Source organism: Hypanus sabinus, chromosome 10 (genome assembly GCF_030144855.1).
Source record: "Hypanus sabinus isolate sHypSab1 chromosome 10, sHypSab1.hap1, whole genome shotgun sequence".
In the NCBI taxonomy this organism is placed as follows: Eukaryota; Metazoa; Chordata; class Chondrichthyes; order Myliobatiformes; family Dasyatidae; genus Hypanus; species Hypanus sabinus.
The window spans coordinates 152,875,041-152,898,415 of record NC_082715.1 but is presented as its reverse complement, the minus strand read 5'-3'; the positions used below and the strand labels follow the sequence as shown (position 1 = coordinate 152,898,415).

The window sequence follows — 23,375 nt, the reverse complement described above, 5'->3', positions numbered from 1 at the left end:
AATGAATACTTTGCTTCAGTATTCACCAGGGAAAAAAACCTTGGCAATTGTGGGGATAACTTACAGTGGACTGAAACGTTTGAGCATATAGGCATGATCTTTGTGTCATCAATAGGGACAAGAGAAGTACCACTGGACTGGAGGATTGCAAATGTTGTTCCCTTGTTCAAGAAAGGGAATAGTGATAGCCCAGGAAATTATAGATCAATGAGTCTGACTTCAGTGGTGGCCTAGCTGTTCTAGAAGATCCTGAGAAGCAGGATTTATGAGCACTTAGAGAGACATAATCTGATAGTCAGCATGGTTTTGTCAAGGGAAGGTTCTGCCTTACGAGCCTGACTGAATTCTTTGAGGATATAACAAAACACATTGATGAAGGTAGAGCAATGTATGTGGAATTCAGAAAGACATTTGATAAGGTTCCCCATGCAAGGCTCATTCAGAAAGTAAGGAGGCATGGGATCCAAGGAGACCTTGCATTGCGGATCCAGAATTGGCTTGCCCACAGCAAAAAGGGGCTTTTAGATGGATCGTATTCTACATGGAGATCGGTGACCAGTGGTGTTCCGCAGATATCTGTTCTGGGACCTCTCCTCTTTGTGATTTTTATAAATGACCTGGATGAAGAAGTAGAAGAGTGGGTTAGTAAGTTTACTACTGACACAAAGGTTGGGGGTGTTGTGGATAGTCTGGAGAGTTGTCAGAGGTTACAGCGGGGCATCGATAGGATGCAGAACTGGGCTGAGAAGCAGCAGATGGACTTCAACTCAGATAAGTGTGAAGTGGTTCATTTTGGTAGGTCAGATTTGAAGGCAGAATATAAAGGGCAAGACTCTTGGCAGTGTAGAGGATCTGAGAGATCTTGGAGTCTCTGCCGATAGGACACCCAAAACTGCTATGTAGGTTGACTGCGTTGTTAAGAAGGCGTATGGTGTGTTGGCGCTCATCAACTATAGGATTGAGTTCAAGAGTCGTGAAGTACTGTTACAGCTATATAGGACCCTGGTCAGATGCCACTTGGAATACTGTGCTCAGTTCTGGTCACCTCACTACAGGGAGGATGTGGAAACTATAGAAGTCAAGTCAAGTCTAGTCACTTTTATTGCCATTTCGACCATAACTGCTGGTGCAGTACGTAGTAAAAATGAGACAATGTTTTCAGGACCATGGACATTACAAAAACTACACTGAACTAAGTCAAAAAAACAGCACAGAGAAAGCTACACTAGACTACAGACCTACACAGGACTGTGTAAAGTGCACAAGACAGTGCAGGCATTACCATAAATAATGAACAGGACAATAGGGCAAGGTGTCAGTCCAGGCTCTGGGTATTGAGGATTCTGATAGCTTGGGGGAAGAAACTGTTACATAGTCTGGTTGTGAGAGCCCGAATGCTTCGGAGCCTTTTCCCAGACGGCAAGAGGAAGAAGAGATTGTAAGAGGGGTGCATGGAGTTCTTCATAATGCTGTTTCCTTTGCGGATGCAGCGTGTAGTGTAAATGTCCGTGTTGGCAGGAAGAAAGACCCCAATGATCTACTCAGCTGACCTCACTATCCGCTGCAGGGTCTTGCGATCCGAGATGGTGCAATTTCTGAACCAGGCAGTGATGCAGTGATGCTCTCAATACAACCCCTGTAGAATGTGATGAGGATGGCGGAGGGGAAATGGACTTTCCTCAGCCTTCACAGTAAGTAGAGACATTGCTGGGCTTTCTTTGCTATGGAGCTTGTGTTGAGGGACCAGGTGAGATTCTCCGTCAGGTGAACACCAAGAAATTTGGTGCTCTTAATGATCTCTACAGAGGAGCCATCGCTGTTCAGTGGGGAGTGGTCGCTCCCGAAGTCAACAACCATCTCTTTTGTTTTGTTCACATTAAGAGACAGGTTGTTGGCTCTGCACCAGTCCGTTAGCCGCTGCACCGCCTCTCTGTAAGCTCATGGGTCTCTCTGATGAGACCCATCGAGCTGTGTGTTGCAGCACAGTCGTGGGTCAGCAGAGTGAACAGCAGTGGACTGAGCACGCAGCCTGGGGAGCCCCCCCGTGTTCAGTGTGATGGTGTTGGGAGATGCTGCTCCCGATCTGGACCGTCCGAGGTCTCCCAGTCAGGAAGTCTAGGATCCAGTGGCAGAGGGAGGTGTTCAGGCCCAGTAGGGTCAGCTTTCCAATCAGTTTCTGAGGGATGATTGTGTTGAATGCTGAACTGAAGTCTAAGAACAGCATCCAAACGTATGTGTCTTTTTTGTCCAGGTGGGTTAGGGCCAGATGGAGGGTGGTGGCAATGGTGTCATCTGTTGAGCAGTTGGGATGGTTCGCAAACTGCAGGGGGTCCAATGGGGAGGGCAGCAGGGTCTTGATATGCCTCATGATGAGCCTCTTGAAACACTTCATGATGGTGGTGGCCTTGAAGCACATTGGAACGGTGGCACTGCTCAGGGAGATGTTGAACATGTCAGTGAGAGCATCTGCCAGCTGGTCTGCACATCCTCTGAGCACTCTACCAGGGATGTTGTCTGGTCCAGAAGCCTTCCGTGGGTTGACCCTGCACAGGGTTCTTCTCACGTCAGCCATGGAGAGACACAGCACCTGGTCATTTGTAGGAGGGGTGGATTTCCTCACTGCCACATCATTTTCCGCCTCAAACCGGGCGTAGAAGTTATTCAGCACATCTGGGAGGGAGGCATCACCTGCACAGTCAGGTGATGTTGTCCTGTAGTTGGTGATGTCCTGAGTGCCCTTCGACATGCGCCGCGTGTCGCCGCTGTCCTGGAAGTGGCTGTGGATTAGCTGGGCATGTGCACGCTTTGCCCCTCTGATGGCTCAGGACAGTTTGGCTCTTGCTGTTGTTACAGCTGCCTAGTCACTTGCTGTGAAGGCAGAGTCGCGGGTCTTCAGCAGTGCATTAACCTCCGTGGTCATCCATGGCTTCTGGTTGGCACGTATAGTGATGGTCTTGGACAGAGTAACATTATCAATGCACTTGCTGATGCAGCTGGTCACTGATGCTGTGTACTCCTCTAAGTTGGTAGTGTTGCCATCGGTTGCAGCCTCCCTGAACATGTGCCAGTCAGTGTGCTCAAAGCAGCCTTGAAGAGCAGAGATGGCTCCTGCTGGCCAGGTTTTCACCTGATTCTGAACTGGTCTGGAGCATATGACGAGCAGTCAGGTGTGCAAAGGAGATTTGCAAGGATGTTGCCTGGATTAGGGAGCATGAGAATAGGTTGATTGAACTTGGCCTTTTCTCCTTGGAGCGACAGAGGATGAGAGGTGACCTGATAGAGGTGTATAAGATGATGAGAGGCATCGATCACGCTGTCTGCTTTCTCTTGGGGCTGAAATGGCTAACACGAGGGGGCATAGTTTTAAGGCGCTTGGAAGTAGTTACAAGGGGAATGTCAGAGGTAAGTTTTTCCACACGGAGAGTGCTGGGTGCATGGAATGCACTGCCAGCAGTGGTGGAGGAAACAGATACAATTGAATCTTTTAAGAGCCTCTTAGATAGGTACATGGAGCTTAAAAAAATACAGGGCTATGCCTTAGGGAAATTCTAGGCAGCCTGTAGAGCAGGTTACACGTTCGACACAACATTGTGGGCCAAAGAGCCTATAATGTGCTGTAAATTTCTATGTTCCATGTTCTAAAATGAGCAACAGTGGATTTAGCAGAAATAGGGCAAGCCAACGTGGCCAGATTCTGCTCAAACTCCATCTATAGGTTTGTAGATGACAACACCATAGAACAAGTTGGAGTGAAAGAGCGGGAGCCTATACACATGATGTGAAGACAATAACCCTTTCTTTAATGTCAATAAAACATAACAGCTGGTCATTGACTTCAGGAGGAGAGATGGTACACATGCTTCTGTTTGCATTAATGATGTTGAGTGATAGATAACATCTTCAAATTCCTAAGCAACAGCTTATTCTGGTCCATCTACAGACACCAAGGCCAAGGAAGCTCACCAGCACATCTACTTCCTCAACAGACTCAGGAAATTTGGTATGGCCATTGATCCTCACCAATTTTTTTAGACACAGACTCACCCTATCTAGAATCATCAGTATCTGTTATGGTAACTGATCAGCCCATGATCGCAAGAAACAGCAGAGCTGTGGGTACAGCTCAGCACATCAAACAATCAAGCCTCTCTCCATGGACTCTGCCTCCTCTCTTCACTGCCTCAGCGAAGAAGCCAGCATAATCAAAGACCCCACTCACACTGAATATTAATCCCTACTCACCACCCTCCCACTGGGCAGAAGGTACAAAAGCCTGAAACCACATACCAGCAGGCTCAAGGATAACTTCTCTCCCACTGTCATTAAACTATTGAATGCACCTCTTCTATGATAAGATGGACTCTTGACTTCACAATCTACCTCATCAGAGCCTTGCACCTTATTATCTGCCTGCATGGCACTTTCCCTGTAGCTGTAACACTTTATTCTGCTTTTGCCTTGTACCACGTCATGTGTTGATTTTTGCTACTGTACCCTGATACATGAAACAATAATAAACCAACTGAACGATCATTGCATACGGCACCTACAAACCTGCATGGCACTTTCCCATCACTTGCAGCACTGCAAATTTGTCAGATTATAATCAGCCATGTAGAAATACAGGTCAATATTAGGAAACTTCCCCTCAATTTATGCATAAGCAACAAAACAGTATGCCCCCAACTTTGATGATGTTAATTTTTTTGAACGGTTTTTTTCCTCACTACCAGACTTAAACTCATACTCTCTTATACTGGGTGGTGACTTTAATTGTTGGTTAGACCCCAATTTGGATCGATCGTCCTCTGTTACTAGACCACCTACTAAATCTGCCTTAGCTATCCAATCGTTTCTCTCTAATTATGGTATCTCTGATATATGGCGTTTCCTCCATCCTAAGGAGAGAGATTATTCTTTTTTCTCACATGTTCACCATACCTTCACTAGAATTGATTATTTCTTACTCGATAACCAACTTATTCCATTTGCCCACTCTTGTGACTATCAGAGTATACTGATCTCTGACCATGCCCCAATTACTCTCTCGCTGAATTTGCCTGGTCTCCCTCAGAGGAATAAACACTGGCGGTTTGATTCAACTTTACTATCGGATGATGATTTTTAAAAATTTATTAAGGATCAGATAACCTTTTATTTTAACACTAATACATCACCTGAAGTGCCATCCCAGATTGTCTGGGATGCCATGAAAGCATATCTGAGGGGGCAAATAATCTCTTACACAGCAAATCTCAACAGAAGATCCCGTGCAGATTGATTAGACCTCATTAACCAGATTAAAGAATTGGATCAAATATATGCCCAAACTAAGAACCCTGAATTATACAAGAAGCGTGTTGAACTCCAAACTAAATTTAACCTTCTGTCCACTCAACCTGTCGAACGCTAACTTCTCGAAAGCAAGAGTCGCTTTTACATTCATGGGGATAAGTCTGGTAAATTCCTAGCCAATCAGCTGAGGCGTTCCAAACCCAAACAACATATTACAAAGATCCGGAAGGAGAACGGAGACTTTACATCGGATCATTTAGAAATTAATGACGCATTTAAAAATTTTTATTCTCGGCTTTATTCCTCTGAATCTCTGAATGACAATATCTCTGTTGATCAATTTTTACAGAATCTGAATATCCCCTCACTTTCATCTGATTTCAAAGCCAAACTCAATGCATCTATGTCATTAGAAGAAATATCTACTGCGATTTCTGCACTGTCCTCAGGGAAATCTCCTGGACCTGATGGGTTCTCGGTAGAATTTTATAAATCATTCTCTTCTCTTCTTTCTCCTCAGTTACTTTCAGTATTATCTGACTCGTTTAATTACGACAAATTGCCACCCTCTTTCAGTGAGGCATCTATTATTCTTCTTTTAAAAAAGGGCAAAGACCCAACAGAGTGTTCCTCGTATAGGCCGATCTCTCTGCTCAATGTTGATGTAAAAATCTTAGCTAAAGTTTTGGCTCATAGATTAGAAACCGTCATTCCCTCCATTATCTCTGATGACCAAACAGGCTTTATTAAAAACCGTTTCCCTTTTTTTAACATTCGGCGTTTATTTAATATCTTATACTCACCTCCAACTGGGATTCCTGAATGTGTTATTTCCCTCGATGCGGAGAAAGCATTTGATCGTATAGAGTGGAACTACCTTTTTGCAGTTTTAGAAAAATTTGACCTCGGTCAAAGTTTCATCCCTTGGATCCAATTGTTGTACCTGTGTCCTACTGCCTCTGTTTTAACCAATTTTCAGAAATCCCAAGTATTTAATCTCAAAAGTGGCACCCGCCAGGGATGCCCCTTAAGTCCCTTTCTCTTTGATTTGGCTATGGAACCTCTGGCGATAGCATTTCGAAACTGCCCTGAATTGACTGGGATTTGGAGAGGGGGTGCTGAGCATAAAGTTTCTCTCTATGCTGATGACTTATTACTCTTTCTCTCAAATCCGTCTACATCCTTACCTCTAATGTTTTCACTTCTTGACCAGTTCAGCCAGATCTCTGGCTATAAACTTAATTTACATAAGAGTGAACTTCTCCCAATTAATAAAGAAGCACAAGAACTAACATTTCATGATCTCCCTTTTAAAGTAGTCCATAATCAATTTACTTATCTTGGAATTACAGTCACAAGGAAGTTTAAAGATCTCTTTCGTGAAAACTTTGCCAATCTTTCATATGCTATAAAACAGAGTCTGGTACAGTGGTCACCTCTATCTATGTCTTTGGTAGGTCTTATTAATGTTGTTAAAATGTATGTTCTCCCCAAATTTTTATACCTATTTCAATCTATCCCAATTTTTATTCCTAAATCTTTTTTTGATTCCTTAGACTCTATTATTTTGTCATATCTGCGGCAGAACAAGCGCTCTAGAATTAATAAAATCCATCTCCAAAAATCTAAAAAAGAGGGTGGCATGGCTTTACCTAACTTTCGTTTATATTATTGGGCAGCTAATATACGTTGTGCTACCTTCTGGTCTTTCTTCCATGGCCAACCCGAGTGCCCTAACTGGGTGGCGATGGAGCTGAGCTCCACCAAAGAATTATCTATCTCTGCACTTCTTGGCTCTGCACTCCCTAGTAGTCTGCCCAGATCAATAGCTAATCCTCTTGTTAGACACACTTTGCGTATATGGGCTCAGATCAGGAAATGCTGTGGTTTCCAGGGGTATTCCGTTTCCAGCCCTATTGCTCATAATCACCTTTTTTTACCTACTACATACGATTCAGCATTCCAGGTTTGGTATAGGAAGGGCATTAGACATTTTGAAGATCTTTTCATTGATAATCGCTTCGCTTCTTTTCAGCAGCTCTCTGTTAAGTTCAATCTGCCCAATGCTCATTTTTTCAGATATCTCCAAATCCGACACTTTATTGCTCCTTTAATTCCTAACTTTCCTGAAATGCCTGCGAAAAATGCTATGGACCTATTTCTTTCTATGAACCCACTAGATAAAGGCTTAATATCAATCATCCGAGATAAACTAGCAGCCTTACGACGGGCCCCCATGAATAAAATCAAAATGGCCTGAGAGCAGGATTCAAATATCTCCTTATCTGAGGAGAGCTGGGATTCAGTTCTCAAATCGGTTAACTCAACCTCTCTTTGTGCTCGCCACTGCCTTTTACAGTTTAAGATTGTTCATAGAGCCCATATGTCTAAATCTAAACTATCTCGATTCTACCCTAGTGTTAGTCCGCTCTGTGATAAATGGAAGAGGGGCGTGGCCTCTCTCATCTATATGTACTGGTTCTGTCCTAGCTTGGAGAAATTCTGGAAAGATGTCTTCACTACGTTATCGTGTATTCTGAATCAGCACCTAGAACCAAACCCCTTAATTGCTCTGTTCGGTTTTTGGGGCGAGACAGATTTATGTCTGGGTCTGACCAAATGCCAAATATTATCCTTTGCCTCTCTCCTGGCTAGACGCTTGATCCTCCTCAGATGGAGAGATGTTGCCCCGCCCACTCATGCTCAATGGCTTAACGACATCATGGCCTGCTTGGACCTCGAAAAAATTCATTATTCAGTTCTCAATTCGGATCTAAAGTTCCATAAGGTCTGGGGACCTTTTATCGAGTACTTTCATAACCTTCCTCTCGACTAAGGTTTTTTTTTTCTTTTCGGTCCCTTGCTCCTTTTTTTTCTGGTAGAAGGCATTATTACCCTCTGTTGCTGAGTGTATTCACAGTCTGGGAGTTTGGCTGTCCTGACTTATACTCTCTATATTGTGTTGTGGTTGGTCTGGAGTTGCAGTTGTTTTTTCTTGTGTTGTGGGGTTTGGGGAGGACACTAAGCTTACTTGTCTTTAATTTAGGTGCTTTTTTTTTGCTAAATTCTCTTCCTTTGTAGCATATTGTTATTGTATGCTTAATTTTGCACTGTTTTAATGTTCCTCATAGGGTTTTGGGGTTTTTAATTTGTAAAATGTTTTGAAAAATTAATAAAAAAAAAAAATTTTTTTAAATATTCGTTAGGTTTCAATGAGATCTTCTAAACTTCAGTGAGTTCAGGCCCAGAGCTCAGATTCAGGCAGAAGTACTAACCAGAGTCTTCACTTTTACAATGCTGCCGGCGGAGTGTGTCAAACTCATCCTCTTCATGCTTTATGATTCTGTACAAGGTTATCCAAGGTAGAACTGATGACACATTGGGTTCTTTGGCATCTTCTGATAACCCCATACTGTTGTCAATTATCTGTAACAGTAATCAGATATATAGAGACTACTTATTATTTCCAGTGTTACATTGCAGTACATGGTCACTTCTGCAGTGAATTCTTAAAAAGCCAAAGGCATCTTGATAACCCAAGAATTAATGTAACAGCAATAACCAGTATTAATATAATGCTTTTACACAGTACAGCAGTCAACAATGGTGCAGCAAATAACTAACACTAAAAATCCAGTTCATATGGAAGCCAGGCTGGATCAGCAAACACAATAGCTGCAGTTTACAATTTCGGCTAGATCCCATAGAAAGACAAGTAATGAAAAGCTCTCTAATATCGCAAATTAAGTTTCTTGTCTGACCTTTATTCCATCAACCCACTAACTCATATTAGCAGAACGACGACAACATTCTCAACAATAACGTGCATTTGTGTAGTGCCTTCCATGTGACAAAATGTACCAAGACACTGCACAGTAACACTGTCAAACAATTATCAAATTAAAATGGTCCTCACATGTGGTATTTTCAGGATTACTACTAAACTACAAGGTTATTAAAAGAAAACAGGTGTATAAAGAAGCATTCTATGGCTAAGAGTCAAGTGGAAGTGGGTGGTTCCACTTTAGAGAACAGAAGCATCAGTGAAAGGACAAGAAAGAATTAGTTGACAAGAATAACCTTAAGTCTCAAAATTTAAAATGAAATTAAACATCTCCAAGGGTCTGATGGGTTAATAAACATTTAGGGAATAAACAAATTTTGAGAAGAAATCTGAAATGACCATTAACATGAATGAAACATTTAGTGGAATAGGTTTATTCTCCAATTTTTACTACAAAGAAAAACAAAATAGAGGTAATATCTTTATAAAGTGTATGCAGTGGTACACATTGAAACACTTAAAGGCACAGAACTCTCAAAAACTAGAATGAAGAAAAAAAATACTATTTAGAGACACATTGTTAAGGAAAAGTAACATAATTTTAAGTTAGAAAACTTTTTTCTAACTTAAGACCTAGGCCTTGATATCTCCTTGTGCTATTTGTTGGATCCTAGATTTCCTCACTTGTAGACCCAGTCAGTTTAGATTTGCAAAAACATCTCCTGCACAAACTCCATCAGCACAGGTGCACCACAGCACTGTGTACTTAGCCCCCTGCTCTACCCATTTTACACCTGTGACTGTATGGCTAAGTACAGCTCCAACACCATATTCAAGTTTGCTGATGACACCACTGCTGTGGGCCACATGAAAGGTGGTGATGAATCAGCAAACAGAAAGGAGATTGAAAAATTGGCTGAGTGGTGTCAACAACAACCTCTTACTCAATGTCAGTGTTACGTACTCGTGACATGACAGTGGTACCCTTGTCACGTGACTGGGGTTGAAGCTATACTGGACTTGAGGTAATGGTCTTGTGATGGTGGAGTGATGGCATTTTCCTGCCAGTAGAGATCATGTGACAGGTTTTTTTTACAGGTTACAAAAGGAAGACCCCACCCTGTGGGGAGAGGCAGTTCGTGGATGGATTTGCCAAGTTGACTTCATGCCACTGCGTGATTTAATGTGATGATGCAGTTTAGTTGAAGGATGAAGTTTTTATCTAATGCCTAAAGTTTAAAAGGTCATTGCCAGCAGGTTCTTTGTAATACTGCTAGTTCAGAAATCAATGGAGAGTGAAGATCGGAGTTCGGGAGTTAAAGATCGAGGAGAATCGATTTACGATGGTGAAACGGGTTTCGACCTTATTTAATTCTTATTTGGAAGATATTCGTTGACTGTTCTCGTGTTAATCTCTGCGAGATAGCAGAAGATTGAGGACAGTGTGATAAAGGAAAGGTCAGTGCCTTTAAGCCATTTCATTTCGTAAATTCTTCGTGGGAAAAGTTCAACATCAGGGATCGAAGCAAAACGACGTGAAAGAGAATTTAAATCGTCTTATAAAGTCTCTCCTTTTAAATGGACTGTGGGCATTTTTACCTTTTGGCAATACTACTTTAAAGAACTGTTTTTGCAACATCGCTTTAAGAACTGTTTAAGCTGCCGCACAGCAGCTGATTTCCAGCTACGTTAGTGTTTGTTTACTTTTGGGGGGTTTGTTTTCAGTGTTTAATAAAAGTGTTATTTGTTATAAAATCCCTTGCCGAACTCATATATTTATTGTTGCCTGAATACATAAGCAAGACCAAAAACTTGATTGTAGACTTCAGGAGAGGGAAACCAGAGGTCCAAGAGCCATTACTCATCAGAGAACCAGAGGTATAGAGGATTAATAACTCCAAATTCCTGGCTGTCACCATCTCAGAGGACCTACATAAATATAATTGCAAAGAAAGCACAACAGCGCCTCTACTTCCTAAGGAGTCTGTGGAGATTCAGCATGTTATCAAAAACTTCTATAGATATGTAGTGGAGAGTCTTGACTGGCTGCATTACAGCCTGTTATGGGAATACCAATGCCTTTGAGCAGGAAAGCTGACAAGAGGTAGTGGATTCGGCCCAGTACATCATGGATAAAGCCCTCCCATCCATTGAGCGCACCCACATGAACTGCTGTCATAGGAAAGCATCATCCAATGATGTACTCAATGGATGGGAGGCCGTGTTCTTTTCTCACTGCTGCCATCAGATTGAAGATACAAGTGCCCGAGGATCCACATCACCAGGCTCAACAACAGTTACTACTCCTCAACCATCAAGCTCTTGACTCAATTATCTCACTTTAAGGACACTAGTTATTTTATGTTCTCATTATTTATTGCTGTTTATTTATATTTGCTTTTGCAGTTTGTTGTTTTCTATGCTCTTGCTCTTTCATTGACCCTGTTTACAGTTACTATGCTACAGATTTGCTGAGTATGCCTTCAAGAAAAAGAATATCAGAGTTGCATGTGATGACATGCGTCTACTCTGATAATAAATTCTAATTTTGAACTCTTTTTCTTAACCATTGATTCAGTATTGAGCGTGAAATAAAATTAAAATAAATGCTACCACTTCAATTCTATGGAACGAGGAGGCAAACTATGGGACCCACAGCTGAAGGCACTTTCCATATGCCACTTTCATCGAGCTTCTGAAAAGTCCAAGAGAGACAGTCTGAGAATGCACGTGATGTGTTAAATTAATAGCTCTCATAACTACTCATTACCAAGAAGGACATTATGTTGGAGAATTGAGAGAATTAAACTGCATTTTTTTTTTTAAAATTAGGTAACAAGTACAGGGATGAGAAAACAGGCCAGGTGAACAATGAGTTGAAAAAATGATGTTTAAAGAAAAAAAACTTTATATTCCAGGATCATCAGGACCATTTGTGGGGAATGTGGGAATTGTACAAGCCATTTGCAACTGAACTGGAACATGTCCACATCCTTGTGAAGAGGTAAGCTACAAATGTTGGGAAGGGTTTAAAGTAATTTGCACAGTGGAATGAAGCAGAGCATAGTAGGAGATGAGTAACCGACATACAGAAAACCAGGGTGAGGGTGAGGGAGAACGAGGGGAAAGAGCAAGAACAATAGATAGGGGACATAGGGGAAGAACTCATTCAGGATAGAGGGGACATAAAAAGGAAATCACCCAGAGTATATGGATCTTCAGTATTCCTCACGTAGGAGAACTCTGGGTTCTCAGTACATTCAGAATTGGAACTGAAGTTTTTGGACATGAAAGGAATTGAGGGAAAAGGGTTTGGTGCAGATAATTTTTTTTTAATGCCATTTCTCAAGCAGAACAGTGGCTGCAGACAGAAAATGCTTGAAAACTGCAGGTGGGGCAAGTGGAACAGAGCCTTGCAAGCTCGTGTTGCCACACAAGACAGATGCCTCAGAATATTAAGTGACATTTTAGATTTATCAGGTTCTCAGTGAGGTCAGGATTTTAACAAGAGAGTCAAATAAAATGTACATGCATCCAGATGGATGAACATACCTAACCAATTCAAGAAATAGTTAATTTTTCTGGTTTTACATTCTATTACCATTAATTGTATAAGAAACAAAAAGACACGTATCACACATATTAAAACATTACTCTGACAGAAGCAAGAAATAACAAATCAATTGGATACTAGAATGTGTCAGTTCTATAGGAAAGAATAGCCCAGCTATCCAGTTAATCCAGAACTACTTTAGGATAAACACAAACAAGAAAAGACCTCTACAGGAAATGACTGAAAGCAACTGAAATAGATGTGTTCCACCAAATAACATGGTCTCCCTACCTGTATCAGATTATTAGCAAATCTGACAAAGCAAGGGTTCATAGCCTGCTCCTCCAGAATACTGCTGTCACCAGACAAAGAATAGTCAATCCCAGTTAACAGCTGAGTCACCGTTGAAACCCACTCTTCCTTTGAGGATGAAGATGACACATTATTCATCTGTTGAATGGCTTCATTCAGTGCAACTTCAGAACATTCCAAGCACTGCCGATAATCTTTCAGCTTTAGTAAGGAATCCTAATAAAAAGAGAGAGCAAGAAGCTATTCATCAAATCAAGGAAATATTTTGGGAAACAGTGAAGTAAAAAAAATGAAAAAGGTTTCCAAATTGATGTGTTACCCCACAGTTAATACAAATTTAAGAGGAACTTGATATTGCAGGAATAGGATACATACACTCATTGGTTCAAAGACATCAGTACATTGCACATCATTGGATATTTTATAAATATTCCATGTATTGATAGGTTTATGTCACCACTATTCATCTATCTGTAATTCAGAAAATCATTTAATTCCACAACAGTGATATTTTGGAGGCTGTATTTAGGACATTGTTAAAAGAATAAAGATCTCTGCCACAATATCAGCCCTAAAATTGATGATTAACTCTCGTTTAAATTTAATCAGGATTTTAGTTTCTGATCAAATCCAATGCACTTGACTCAACTGCCTGATGCAAAATGGTCAATTTTTCAGACGAGGGTTCAATCTGTTCCTGACAAGCAATCTTTATGTTATTCCTGACAAATAAACTAACTGATGGTAGACAAACACAGGCCTAGGCTACATACAAGATAGGACACTGGATACAAGCCTGCTTTGAATAGTCAAGGTTCACAGCTGAAATCATTTCTGTGGTGAAGTATTGTTAGCGCTTGCTTTCTATTGAGCAAAGGCCGCTGAAACACCAGAATGCTGAATTGAGATGTCCGGATTACCTGTAGCAGGAGGAGCTGAGCAGGTCGCTCAGGAATGGATGTAGTGAATTCCAGGGGTTTTGTTCTACCAATTGCACCAAGGGACAATGTGGGTCGCAACAGTTTCACAACTTGGTCATATTCACCCATTTCGTACAGCCGCTGAACCTCCTCTAGGCTTTGGCACCTCTCAAGTGATTTAAGTTTTTTATCAATCTAGTATGAGCAGAAGCAAAAAAAAAGTGCCATTAGAAACTAAGCATTGTCAAACCTGAGAAGCAGATATATGAAACTAACTAAATGACACTGAAAATACGAAAATATTTCCAGTCTCCTTTGTAAAGAGCATTGTCTACATTAAAATGGATTCACATTAGCTGTTGAAGCTTTTGCAATGGCCATGTTTTCAAGATACAAACTTTGCAGCAAGTCACTTAAACAGTTGCTGTTGAAACTTCTTGCAGAGGATGGTAAATCTTTGAAGCCTCTACCCTAGAGGGTTGTAAGCTAGATCACTGGGGGTATTTGTAGAAGTAAACTTTTTTTTAAAACGAAAAGAATCAGAGACTGGAACAGAAGAGGAAAAGATGCCTGGAAAGATTGGCCATAATGATACTGAACGGTATGAGGGGGCAATTGCTCCACAGCGGCTCCTATTTTCTTGTCTTCGACTCATGTTTGTACATTGTCATGTATAACTAAACTAAACTATACTAACTACATTATTCTGGTAACTAAACAAACTAGAATAAGCTTCTGTACTGTATTATATGGTACCTATAAAAAGATTCCCCCCCCCCACCCCGGTGGTTTTCATGTTTATTCTTTTACAGCATTGAATCACAGAGGATATATTTTGCCTTTTTTGGACACTGATCAACAGAAAAGACTTTTTTGTATCAAAGTGAAAACAATTTTCTACAAATCAGTTTAAATTTATTACAGTTTTTAAACATAAAGTAAGTGTTTACATAATTACTCACCCCCTTCAAGTCAGAATTTAGTATATGCAACTTTGGCAGCAATTACAGCTGTGAGTCTGTGTGGACAAGTCTCTATCAGCTTTGCACATCTGGACACTGTAATTATTTCCCCATTCTTATTTACAAAACTACTCAAGCTCTGTCAGATTGCATGAGGATCATGAGTAAACAGCCCTTTTCTAGTCCAGCAACAAACTCTTAAATTGGTTTGAGGTTTAGACTCTGACTCGGTCACACCAGGACATTAATTTTGTTGTTTTTCAGCCATCCCTGTGTAGTTTTAGCTTTATACTTGGGGTCATCACCTTGCTGGAAAACAAATCTTCTAAGTCATAGTTCTCTTACAAGTTTTCCTCCAGGATTTCCCTGTATTTTAGACCATAAGACATAGGAGCAGCATTAGGCCATTTGGCCCATCGAGTCTGCCCTGCCTTCTTGGCTGAACCTGTCTTCCTCTTCAACCCCATTTCGTAGCCTTCTCTCCACACCCTTTGAAGCCATGGCCAATCAAGAACCTACACATATCCTGCACCTTCCTCATTTTTCCCAGAAACGTACATCATTGCTGTTCTGCTGGCATCCCTGCCAGCAGCTCCTTCCAATTTACTTTAGCCAAATCTTCTCTCATATCATTGTAATTTCTCTTACTCCACTGAAATACTGCTACATCAGACTTCCTTTCTCCCTATCAAATTTCAAGTTGAACACTTCCAGTCAAGATGACGATGATTTAGTAACTTAAAACTATCGCTCCGTTTTAATTCTTACCTCCACACTTTTTTTTTACTCCAGATTATTCTATTTTTTATTCTCCTTCCTGTCTGTGTATACACCTGTCTTATAATGGTTTCAAAGCTCACCAAATCGGGGAAAAAAGAAGTTTCTGCGATTGGTTTCTCTGCTAAGATTGTCTCCATTTTGGAACAGCATTGACATGCTATAATATCTGAATTTAAGTCTTCTTTCAGTTCATTGGAGTCTAAATTGGATCAAATTCATTCCAAAGTGGAGGCTCATGCTGAACGTCTTTCTCATCTCGAGTTCGCTACCGATGATTTAGAACGTTATTTTCATGATTTGGAAGTCATTTGTTCCAGCTTGAAAGAACATAACAGCAAGTTAACATCCGAAGTCACTGACCTGGAAGGTCGGAGCAGACGTCATAATCTACGACTCCTCGGCTTGCCAGAGGCTATCGAACTAGGATCTCCCATTGAATGTATTTCTACTGTACTCTGAGATTTTTGGGAAAGACATTTTACCAACCCCACCGAGTTAGACAGAGCTCACTGCACCTTTGAGCCTAAGCTGGAGTTGGGCCACAGGCCACATCCAGTAATTCTGTGTTGTCATCCTTATAAGGTGAAAGACCATTTGATTATGGAAGCACGTCAGAGAGGAAAGTTGGATTACAAGGGTCATTCTATTTGTATTGTTGATGATTACATTCTGAGCTTTCGCGCCGAGTATAAAGGAGTTATGAAAGGGTTTTATAATTGTGGATTCAGGCCCTCTCTGAGTTGTCCAGCTCGTCTCTGAATAACTCTTAGTACTGGAGACAAAAAGTGGTTTAATTCGGTTACAGAAGCTCAGAAATTTATTGAAAGTCTTCCTGTCACTTTGACTCCCTCAGACTCGTCTGATTAATTAAAATGGCATAAGGAAATTTTTTTCTCTTTTTTTCTTGATCGCTCTTTTAAGTCAGTGAATTTTTTTCATAGTTTTTCGTGGGTAGGTTACTGTGGATTATTACTTCGAGTTAAGTCTAATATTTTTTGGTGGAATCATGTTTCTTTTCTTGTATCATCTTTCTTTTCCTCCCTGGTGCCGGGGTCCGGGACATCTCAGATCGGGTGCAGGTTATTCTTGAGAGGGAGGGCAAGAACCCAGACGTTGTGGTCCATGTAGGAACCAACGATGTGGGTAGGATGAGTGAGGGGGTCCTGCGTAGTGAGTTCAGGGAGTTAGGTGCAAAGCTGAAGGGCAGGACCTCCAGGGTAACAATCTCAGGATTGCTAACTGTGCCATGTGCGAGTGAGGCAAGGAACAGAAGAATTATACAGATTAATATGTGGCTGAGAGGATGGTGCAGGAGGGAGGGCTTCAGGTTTTTAGATAATTGGGCTTTGTTCCAGGGAAGGTGGGATCTGTTCCGACGGGACGGTTTACACCTGAACTGGAGCGGTACTAACATTGTTGCAGGAAAGTTTGCTAGTGCTTCTCGGGGGGGTTTAAACTAAATTTCAGGGGGCAGGGATCCAGAATGCGAGAGAGGATAGCGAGATGAAGAATAAAGGACAGGTGGGGACTACACGGTTCTGGAATATTAAGTGTGTAGTAGAGAAAGGTGAGGCGGAACAAGTGATAAGGAGGACACATGTACAGAGGTCTGACGGAACATGGAGTTAAATGTGAAGAAAGAATAAGGACAACAAAATTCAAGGGGCGTATAGCCCGATGGGAGTTCTGGGAGCTGGGTTAAGCACAATAGGCAGCGATTTAAACAGAGAGAGGAGACATGGGCTAAAAATTCTATATCTGAATGCACAAAGTGTCAGAAATAAGGCCGATGAGCTTGAAGCTCAGGTGCGAATGGGTAACTCTGATGCTGTTGAGATAACGGAGACATGGCTGCAGGGAGATCAGACCTGGGAAATGAATGTACAAGGGTATACGTGCTATCGTAAGGACAGAAATGTGGGCAGAGGGGGTGGGGTGGCCCTGTTGGTGAGGAATGAGATTCAGTCCTTTGCAAGGGGGGACAGAGGATCAGGAGAAGTAGAGTCTTTGTGGATAGAACTGAGGAACAGTAAGGGCAAAAAGACCCTAATGGGTGTTGTCTACAGGCCACCAAACAGTAGCATGGATATTGGGTGCAAGTTCAAAAGGGAGTTTACACTGGCATGTGGCAAAAGTAACGTCACAGTAGTTATGGGGGATTTCAACATGCAGGTGAACTGGGAGAATCAGGTTGGTGCTGGACCCCAGGATAGGGAGTTTGTAGAGTGCCTACGGGATTCATTCTTGGAACAGCTTGTACGAGAGCCGACCAGGGACAAGACTATTCTGGATTTAGTCTTGTCTAATGAACAGGATTTGATAAGCGATCTTGCAGTTAAGGAGCCATAAGGAGGTAGTGATCATAATATGATGTTTTTATCTGCAATTTGAGAAGGATAAGGGCAGCTCGGAGGTGTCAGTGTTGCAGAAGAACAGGGGAAACTATGGAGCCATGAGGGAGGAGCTGGCCAAAGTTGACTGGATGGATATCCTAGCAGAAAAGAAGTGGAACAGCAATGGTAGGTATTCTTGGGAATAACGCACAAGGTGCAAAATCAGTTCATCCCCCGGAGAAGGAAGGATTCAAAGGGGGGAAGGGGCCATAGTGGTTGACAAAGGAAGTCAGAGATTGCATAGCATTAAAAAAAAGGAACTATGACAGAGCTAAGGTGAGTGGGAGGACAGATGATTGGGTCATTTTTAAGGAACAACAGAACTTAACTAAAAAGGCAATACGGGGAGAAAAAATTAGGTATGAGCGCAAGCTAGCCAGGAATATAAAGGAGGATAGCAAAAGCTTTTTTAGGTATGTGAAGAAAAAGAAGAACAATGTTGGACTCTTGAAGAATGAATTGGGTGAAATTGTTATGCGAAACAGGGAAATGGCAGAAGAATTTAATAAGTACTTTAGATCTGTCTTCACTAGGGAAGACACAAACAATCTCCCAGATGTATGGATGGGCCAAGGACATAGGGTATCAGAGGAAATGAAACAGATTGACATTAGGAAGGAAACGGTGATGAGTAGACTGATGGGACTGAAGGCTGACAAATCCCCAGGTCCAGATGGTCTGCATCCTAGGGTACTAAAGGAGGTGGCCCTGGAAATTGTGGATGCATTGGTGATCATTTTCCAATGTTCTTTAGATTCAGGATCAGTTCCTGAGGATTGGAGAATGGCTAATGTTATCCCACTTTTTAAGAAAGGAGGGAGGGAGAAAACAGAAAACTATCATCCTGTTAGCCTAACATCAGTAGTGGGGAAGATGCTAGAGTCCATTATTAAAGATGAAATAGTGGCATACCTAGATAGCAGTAATAGGATTGGGCCGAGCCAGCATGGATTTACCAAGGGCAAATCATGCTTGACTAATCTATTGGAGTTTTTCGAGAATGTAATAAGGGAGATCCAGTGGATGTAGTGTACCTCAATTTTCAGAAGGCATTTGATAAGGTCCCACATTGGAGATTGGTGGGTAAAATCAGAGTTCATGGCATTGGGGGGGAAGATATTGCCATGGATAGAAAACTGGTTGGCAGATAGAAAGCAAAGGGTAACGGTGAATGGGTGTTTCTCGGAATGGCAGGTGGTGACCAGTGGGGTGCCACAAGGGTGTGGTATTGGGACCACAGCTGCTTACGATTTACATCAACGATTTAGATGAAGTCATTGAGAATAACATCAGCAAGTTTGCTGATGATACTAAGCTGGGTGGCAGTGTGACATATGATGAGGATGTTAGGAGAATTCAGGGTGACTTGGATAGGCTGAGTGAGTGGGCAGATACTTGGCAGATGTAGTTTAATGTGAATAAATGTGAGGTTATCCACTTTGGGAGTAAGAACAGGAAGGCAGATTATTATCTGAATGGTGTAGTGTTAGGTAAGGGAGAAATACAAAGAGATCTAGGAGTCCTTGTTCATCAGTCACTGAAGGTGAATGAGCAAGTGCAGCAGGCAATGAAGAAGGCTAATGGAATGTTGGCCTTTAATACAAAGGGAATTGAGTACAAGAGCAAGGAAATCCTCTTGCATTTGTACAGGGCCCTGGTGAGACCACACCTGGAGTATTGTGTACAGTTTTGGTCTCCAGGGTTAAGGAAGGGCATCCTGGCTGTAGAGGAAGTGCAGCGTAGATTCACGAGGTTAATTCCTGGGATGTCCAGACTGTCTTACGCAGAGAGGTTAGAGGGACTGGGCTTGTACACGCTGGAATTAAGGAGACTGAGAGGGGATCTGATTGCAACGTATAAGATTATTAAGGGATTGGACAAGATAGAGGCAAGAAATATGTTCCAGATGCTGGGAGAGTCCAGTACCAGAGGGCATGGTTTGAGAATAAGGGGTAGGTCATTTAGGACAGAGTTAAGGAAAAATTTCTTCTCCCAGAGAGTTGTGGGGGTCTGGAATGCACTGCCTCGGAAGGCAGTGGAGGCCAATTCTCTGGATGCTTTCAAGAAGGAGTTAGATAGGTATCTTATGGATAGGGGAATCAAGGGATATGGGGACAAGGCAGGAACCGGGTATTGATAGTAGATGATCAGTCATGATCTCAGAATGGCGGTGCAAGCTCGAAGGGCCGAATGGTCTACTTCTGCACCTATTGTCTATTGTCTATTGCATAATTTTAATTCGTAGTGCATAAGCTTTCTGGGTTTTGAATTGTTACCTAAATGGAGCTTATGATGATGTTAAGAAACTGGAAGTTGGTTTTTGGGGTGGTTATTTTTCTGAAGAGCTTATTGCTGATTTTTGGTAGCTTTCTTGTCGTGGAATTTGAGGGGAGGGATCTCTATTGCCAATAGTATTTAAAGAATCTTTAGATTTTTTTTGTTATTCAGGACATACTTTAGTCCTGATTCTCTTGTTTTATACTTTTGCCCCAAAGCTGTTGTTTGTAAGTTTGCTTTTGTTTATGCCTATTACCCTCTTTGATTTTTTAAATGTTGAATTTTATAAGCTGGAATGTTAAGGGATTGAACCATCCTGTTAAAAGAAGGAAGGTGTTTTCACATCTTAAGCAGCTTAAAGCTGCAACTGCTTTTTTGCAAGAAAATTCGTAATTCTGATAACTCTTGTCTCATTTCAATGTGGGTTGGGCAGTACTTTCATTCTGCCTTTCCAGCTAAAGCCGCGGGGCGGGGGGGGGGTGGGGGGTCTCAATCCTTACTAGTTGAAATGTTCCCTTTGAGCTTCACAACAAAGTATCTGATACAAATGGTTGCTTTATTATGGTCTCTGGGAAATTGTACAATGCTAGGGTAGTCTTGGCTAACCTGTTCGCTCCCAATTCGGATGATGTGGAGTTTTTTGATTGTTTTTTCTCTTTATTGTCTGATCTGAGTTTATATTCTCTTATATTGGGCGGTGATTTTAATTGTTGATTAGATCCAGTTTTTGTTCCTAGAACACCAAGTAAATCTGCTTTATCAATTCAGTCCTTCCTTTCTAACGATAGTATCTCTGACATGTGGCATTTTTTCCATCCAAGTGAGAGAAATTATTCTTTTTTTCCACATGTCCATCATACTTTCACTAGAATTGATTTTTTTTTATTGATAACCTGCTGATTCCATCTGTTCGCTCTTGTGACTATCAGTATATTGTTTTCGGATCATGCCCCTGTTACCTTGTCTATAATTTTTCCAGGTTTCCCTCAAATGAATAAACATTGGCATTTTAATTGACCTTGTTGTCCCATAATGATTTTGTAAAATTTATGAAGGACCAGATAACTTTTTTTAAAATAGTAATATGTCATCTGAAATCTCATCTCTGGTTGTCTGAGATGCCATGAAAGCAAATCTGAGAGGTCAAATAATTTCATATACTGTGAATCTGAAAAGAAAGACCTATTAAGACCGATTAGACTTGGTCAGTCAAATTAAAGCAATAGATCAACTATATGCCCTGACCAAAAATCTGGAATTATACAAGAAGCCAGTGGAACTTCAAACTAAATTTGACCTTATTTCCACTCACCCAGTTGAACGTCAACTTCTCGAAAGTAAGAGCCGGTTTTATATTCATGGTGATAAATCCAGTAAATTTTTAGTCAACCAATTAAGATGCTCTAAAGCTTAACAACAAATTACAAAAATTTGAATGGGAAATGGGAGCATCACTTTGAATCATTCTGAAATTAATTTCACATTCAAGAATTATTATTCCCGACTCTATACCTTTGAATCTTTAAATGATGGTATTTCTGTTGAGCATTTCTTAAATAGTTTAAATATTGCTTTTTTCTGATCTTAAAGCAAAAATGAGGCAAGTATCGTTCTTTTAGCGTAAAAAGGTAAAGATGGTAAAGATCCAACAGTGTGTTCTTCGTATAGGCCGATTTCTTTGTTAAATGTTGATGTTAAAATGTTGGCTGAAGTTTTGGCTCGTAGATTGGAGAACACTGTGCCCTCAATTATCTCTGAAGATCAAACTGGTTTTATTAAAAATTGCCTCCCTTTTTTTTAAACATACAGCGTCTATTTAATATCTTATATTCACCCTCAGCTGGGACTCCTGAATGTGTCATTTCTCTTGATGCGGAGAAAGCGTTTGATCGTGTGGAATGGAATTAACTTTTTTGCGGTTTTAGAAAAATTTGATTTTGGACAAAGTTTTATTACATGGATTAAATTGCTATATTCATGTCCCACTGCTTCTGTCTTGACTAACTCTCAGCAATCCCAGCCCTTTAGTCTTAAACGTGGCACCCAGCAAGTCCCTTAAGTCCCTTACTTTTTGATCTGGCCATAGAGCCACTGGCGATTGCGTTTCGTAGCTGTGCTGAATTGATGGGGATTTGGAGGGGGAGTGTTGAGCATAAAGTTTCTCTTTATGACAATGATCTTTTACTTTTAACATCAAATCCGACTATTTCCTTACCCCCAATGTTTTTACTTCTTAATAAATTTAGCCAGCTTTCCAGATACAAACTTAATTTATATAAGTGCAAACTCTTCCCAATTAATAGAGAAGCACAAATATTAGAATTCCATAATCTCCCTTTTAAAGTAGTAAATAATAAATTTACTTACCTTGGCATTACAGTAACAAGGAACTTTAAGAGACTTTTTTGAGAAAATTTTACTAATCTTTTAACTTCTACAAAACAGAGTTTGGCGCAGTGGTCACCCCTGTCCATGTCTCTGGTAGGTCGAATTAATGTTGTATAAAATGTATATCCTTCCTAAATTTTTATACTTATTTCAATCTTTACCAATTTTTATTTCTAAAACTTTTTTTGATTTGTTAGATTCTATTATTTCATCCTATCTCTGGAAGGGCAAACTTAATAAAGTTCACCTTCAAAAACCTAAAAGGGAATGTGGTATGGCCTTGCCCAATTTTTGTTTATATTACTGGGCAGCCAATATATGCTGTCTTACTTTTTAGTCGTTCTTTCATAATCAGCCTGATTGCCCAAAATGGGTGGCAATGGAGTTGAACTCTAGTAAGGATTTTTCCATTTCTGCATTTCCTTGTCATTTGCCTAGACTAATTGTTAATCCTCTTATTAGACATACTCTGAGAATATGGGCTCAGTTCAGAAAATATAACGGCCTTCATGGTTTCTCTCTTTCTAGTCCTATTTTACACAACCATCTTTTTCAACCTTGTATGCAAGACTTAACATTTCATGACTGGTACAGAAAGGGCATTAGGCGCTTTGTAGATCTTTTCATTGATTATCATTTTGCAACTTTTGAACTGTCTGCAAAGTTTAACCTACGTAATACTCATTTCTTCAGATATCTTCAAATTAGACA

The 23,375-nt window shown here is 40.9% G+C and overlaps 1 protein-coding gene across 4 annotated transcripts in view; it reads right to left on the bottom strand.

Moving 5' to 3' along the window:
* The window catches only part of cabin1 (calcineurin binding protein 1), a 563,877-nt gene that overhangs the window by 423,566 nt on the left and 116,936 nt on the right, over window positions 1–23,375 (bottom strand). For all 4 annotated transcript variants that reach the window (XM_059983285.1, XM_059983287.1, XM_059983286.1 and 1 more), the window contains 3 exons: window positions 13,865–14,059; window positions 12,924–13,160; window positions 8,571–8,721 (listed from right to left, as the gene is read on the bottom strand). In XM_059983285.1, coding sequence (XP_059839268.1) covers window positions 8,571–8,721; window positions 12,924–13,160; window positions 13,865–14,059 — 583 coding nt within the window. The remainder of the gene's footprint in view (window positions 1–8,570; window positions 8,722–12,923; window positions 13,161–13,864; window positions 14,060–23,375) is intronic.